Raw genomic sequence first — 5,254 nt, 5'->3', positions numbered from 1 at the left:
AACGACAAAAAAAAAAAAAAAATATTAGGTGAATAAGTTATTTTTGTAACCAACTCTAACTAAGTATCTTTATGTGTTTTTTCATCTCTGTTATTCACGCATTCAACTTCAATTCCAGCATCTCCTCCACCTTCTTTCAACTTGGTCAGACTTGGTTGTCAAAAACACTTGTACACTTAGTATCACCAACAGAACAAATGCTATAAAAACTTGTGCAAAGGGCAAGCTTAACAAAATGCTAAGTTACAAACTGAGATCATGTAAAGGCTCAATTTTGTATTGTGAATCATTATTTTTCTTGCACATATTACATTGGAGATTTCACAATTGCTTTGAGTTTCTACCAGCGCGGAGCAAATACTGATACCAAATATGGATCGGTGCGATATGGAAGACCACTTCGAGCTCCAAGAGCTTTACAGTTGGCCGCAGCCTACGGTTGACATTAAACAACGAGGTAGTAAGGATCAAACTTTTTGACATTATGTTCATAGAGACTCTGATAATATATCATGATAAATTATTCATCCTGAACGCTCAAGTTACTAGGCAGATCAGAAAAACAGAAACACGTCAATAATTATATATCTAACCTCAAATTCACTATGTGACATTATATAAACTGGTAATTGGTATGGGCTTCATTGTCTTCCAATTTTCATACAAACTGTTAAATGAATCCATTTTAGTCCTTGAAAGTTGAAACACTTTTCTTCTCAAAAGATTTGATCTTTTCAAAGTCTATTAAGTATTAACCAACACATGAATATTGTGCATCTGTGTGAAATCCTGTTTTATTCTTCCTAACACTGATTATAAATCCATATTATGCCATCTTCAATTAAATGATTGCTTACCACATAAGAAGCAAATGGCAACATTGCCCTTGGATCAAAGTTGGCACATATAGCTGCAAATACATATAAAATAAAAGGCTTTGTAAATTTTGCAGTTGTATACTTGTATCATCAAACAATGAAGGTACCAATCAGCAAAACAAAATACTATCCAAGACTAGAAGCAACAACAACAAAAAGTCTCGCCCCGCTAAATGGAGTTGGCTACATGGATCAAATGATGCTAGTGTGATCTATTATGAATCATGTCTAAACTTGGCCTGTTAACACTAGAAGTAAAGGACAACAAAATTTAAGTCTATGTAGAATTGATGAATTATCCTCATATGGTTTATCTGAATGTGAAAATCACACAATTCAAGCTTGTAAATGCAAAAAGGTAATGGGAAGAGTTTCCGCATACCATATAAAATAGCTCCAACAAATGCGTCCCCGGCACCAGTTGTATCAATAATCTCTGATTCTGGAATCTTTTCAGCAGTCCCAATAGATAACCTTCCACACACGGATCCTATTCCTTCTGCAGTAAATCTTGTTATGGACTGGAAGGATTAACCGGAAAAAAAGATCAATACAAGTAGTATTTGCCAAGATTTAAAATAACTAGTAATAGCTCAACTAAATCAATAACTACTTCTAAAAGGTGGCAAACTTTCCTAATACATCACATCTCAAATTTCAGTTGGATAAAAAGTTTCTAGTTTCGCTCAGTTATACCGAGGCTATGATTGTAGGCATGGTGCTATCATCCTTCGACTTTGATAGTGACTCCAAGTCGCTATCGATATCAATTTCTTCTAATAGGGGACTCTCTGCGAAAAGAACTTTGCAACTTACTTTCTATAAAGAAATCAAATTCACAAAAGATGGTTATTCAACCAGATGCTATAGTTTTTCTCCCTATTCTAGCATATGAATCCAATTTCACAAGATCAAAACAAGAGGGTAGAAAAAGTATGTTCACCATCCGCAAGTTGCTCAAGCATTATGCAGCCATTCTTTCCTAAAGTCACGATTACAAATTTGAGTCTTGGAAGCCTTAACATGATCGAAACAAGTGCTCTTGGAATAGTCGATGCTCTCGTCCAAGCCTGACAAGATGTCAGTGTAAGAAGTTATGACTCAGTTAAGAAAATCATTTATCACAATGAATCAGATAAACATTCAATTTCAATCAGATAAATTCATATCTTCACATTTCCATGTTGTGTTTGTCAATACTTTTCTATGTCATTCTTTGGCTACAATAGAAAGCTAAATATCAGTTAAATAAATTTCATGATCCTCTCATGAAATCTTGGAGTCTAAGAATAATCCAACCTAATAGAAAATTTCACAAGCATTTTTCTGAGAAATTCTACTTCATGACAACAGTGTTACTTGCCTGTGGAAATTTTTCCGAGCATATAACATAATCTGTCAGTGGTAGGAGTTCGTCCAATCCTTCCCTTGGCCTTTCAACATCAACTAAGATAGGTATTTTTCGATTAAATGCCTACAAGAACAAAATATAATTAAATCAGTTTAAGATTCATTGAACAGTATGTGAAAAGTTTATGAATCCACTAAAAGTTCATATATAGTTTTCTTTTTTTCTTAATTGATTCGAACAGAAACGTAGCCTCGACTTTTCACTGCTAATTCTCCTACCGTCAATGATCGGCATTGTTGGAGTTAGTAACCTCTTCAGAAGAAGAGTACATTGTAACAATTACAATCATGAAAATTTGAAAAGATAAATTTTTTTATGAAAGAACTAACTTATTTAACTTACCTCGTGAGCAATGAGAAGAGCAGTTTCTGGCATTCTTACATCAAAATAAGCCAATTTCGCTCCATCCAATGCAGATAACAAACGAGGTCGTGGAAGATCTTCCGGTATCATTTTAGGATATCCTTCAGTGAATATGCAAGTGCGTGTTTTCCTAAATTTTAAAACATCATGATTATGGTTAATGGCAATCTATCTAACAAGAAAACTTAAGATGGAGATATATCATAAACACCAAGGAATTTGTAGCATTTTCGTTAACACTTTAATTCAAGTTTCATCTCTAACATAGATTATTTTCATTGGATATAAATATCATCATCATGCATTCTTTTGTTTCTTTGAAACACATTTATTCAATTGAAATATTGGGTAGACCATTTAAGCAATGGCACATACGTTTGGTTGTCAATAATGATGTAGCTAAATGGTGTAGTCCCCTCCTTGGAGATCTGGAAACAAATGGAAATAGATTTTGGTGAAAGATTAATTACCAAAACAATCAAGATTGAACTGGTTGAACTTGCTGCTTTAATTTGCTTGCCTTAGTCAAAGCAATTGGCGAGAGAAGTAAAATAGTAGTACAAAATTTTCTCATGAATCGATTCATGGTTATAAAACTACTGATATGGAAAAAGTTCCAAGTTTACCTACCAATTGTACTTGCAGCGGGATATTCTATTCTATCACACTGCTATTAGACCGGCTATACTTTATGGTACAGAATATTGGGCAGCCAAAGAGAAGCACGAACATAAGTTAAGTGTGACAAAGAGAAAGATGTTAAGATGAATAAGTGGTCATACGCGATTGGATAGAATAAGAAACGAAGATATAAGAGAGAGAATTGGAGTAGCATTTATTATGGAAAAGATGGTAGAATCGCATCTCTAGTGGTTTGGACATGTGAGAAGAAGATCGACAGAGCACCAGTCAGGAGGGTAGATGAGATGGAAGACGGAGAAGGGGTGAAAGACAGAGGAAGACCTAAGAAGACCATCTATGAGGTGGTCAAACGAGATCTACATGTAAACGGTCTCTTTGTAGACATGATACATGATAGAACTCAATGGTGTCGTTTGATCCATGTAGATGACCCCACTTAGTGGGACAAGGCTTTGTTGTTATTGTTGTATAAACACAAATATTAAACAATTTTAGGATAAGTCTTAAATTATAAATGCTATATATATTATCCTATCTAAAGGGGAGCCTTGGAGAATGGTTGATGTGATTATTTGATTAGATGGCCTACATTATACTCTTTGGAAGCAATCCTTCCTCAAACCCTGCCCGGCTGCCCATATATATTATCCTATCTTTTTGTTTCCTTTTTTCGATAAAAATGTACAAGAAACTGCAAACATACTCAACTCGAGCTATTCATTCAGATCTAGAAAACAAAGGAAAGTTTGATATATATACATACCACCATGAAAGAGGTGTCAATCCCTTCAGCTTCTAGCTCCTCTACCAAGGCCCTGCCTTGAGGATCATTTGCAATCTAGTAATTATTTCAGAAAAACAAAAATCAATAGAAATTATCTACACCATTAAGTTGAGTAGAATATCATTGAAACTATTAGATATATAACTATTTATGTGCCTCTAACCAGCAGCTTAAGCTTTTAAGGAAGTTGGTTTATGAAAAAGTATCAAGGCTTCTACTATAACTAAGGCTTATAGTTGGATCATTCATTGTTATCCCATTCTTTTAAATAAATATAAAATTTAAGCACAAGATAAAAATAGAGAAAAAGAAAAGAAAATAGGAACCTTAGAAATTATCCTTGGCTTTAAGCCAAGACGAGCAGCACAAGTCAAAGCATTTCCAGTATTTCCACCACCTTGGACCTAACAAATCGAGCAGGAAAGATTGCAAACAAACAGCGATCAGACTCCCTATCCCAAGTAGAATATAAATATCCTAAATCATAAACCATATGCATCTTCATCTATTCATTCCTCGCTTTTCATATGGATTTTAAACACTATAATTAAAAACAAGTGCTAAATATATAGTTTAGAAGCTTGCAAATATTTTTCCAAATGGAGATTCCTGTCGACAAAGTATTATTGTATTATAAATGCCAATAAGGACAAGAAAAACAAACAGAAAAGAAAAGCAGATATAGTGCAAAATAACTTCATAGTATATATTGTCCATCAAGATCCCATGAGGCTTTGCTTGGGTGGCAAAAAGAAGGTGAACAATATATACACACACACAAAATCATGTAGTCAACTGTATAGAATATATTTTAAAATATAAAATACACATTAAAAATGAATTAAACAACATATATATCTATATACAAATACATTGTAACTGATTTTGTGTGCACGTAGCATTTATATATATATATAGTCCATCAAGAAAAGTTTATTGTTATTTGCTAAATTATGATGAATAGTCACCTGCTGTGATAATTGTCCACTATGATTTGCCATATTTGACAAATTTTTTTAGGTTTGTAATTACTGTATAATCCTATGTATTTATTTTAGGGATTAATTCCTACGCTTACCTGCTTGCAATTTGATTAGCTGTTGCTCTAAAGTTTTTTACATTGTGTATATAATGGATTTATTTCATGTAACAACCACTCTTTGTTTTTGTGCTAAC

At 33.5% G+C, this 5,254-nt stretch overlaps 1 protein-coding gene across 4 annotated transcripts; it reads right to left on the bottom strand.

The window, feature by feature from the left end:
- Positions 26-4,610, bottom strand: LOC107625124 (ribokinase). Of its 4 annotated transcripts, XR_002357246.1 has the most exons (11): positions 4,405-4,608; positions 4,058-4,132; positions 3,028-3,080; positions 2,632-2,782; positions 2,242-2,352; positions 1,822-1,948; positions 1,575-1,669; positions 1,261-1,399; positions 858-910; positions 594-667; positions 26-433 (listed from the first exon to the last, which is right to left on the bottom strand). XR_002357246.1 is itself a non-coding variant. In XM_021115676.1 (10 exons), the coding sequence occupies exons 2-10, from the start codon at positions 4,061-4,063 to the stop codon at positions 341-343; spliced, it is 828 nt and encodes a 275-aa protein (XP_020971335.1). In that variant the 5' UTR covers positions 4,064-4,132; positions 4,405-4,603; the 3' UTR covers positions 26-340. The 4 variants fall into 4 exon arrangements, 3 of the variants coding, with proteins under 3 accessions (XP_020971335.1, XP_020971336.1, XP_016183189.1); XM_021115676.1 differs by lacking the exon at positions 594-667 and having other exon boundaries at positions 4,405-4,603; XM_021115677.1 differs by lacking the exons at positions 594-667; positions 858-910 and having other exon boundaries at positions 4,405-4,610.

The sequence above is a fragment of the Arachis ipaensis genome, chromosome B02 (assembly GCF_000816755.2).
Source record: "Arachis ipaensis cultivar K30076 chromosome B02, Araip1.1, whole genome shotgun sequence".
Classification (NCBI taxonomy): domain Eukaryota; kingdom Viridiplantae; phylum Streptophyta; class Magnoliopsida; order Fabales; family Fabaceae; genus Arachis; species Arachis ipaensis.
The sequence above is the reverse complement of the archived record's forward strand: the minus strand, read 5'-3'. Positions and strand labels throughout refer to the sequence as shown.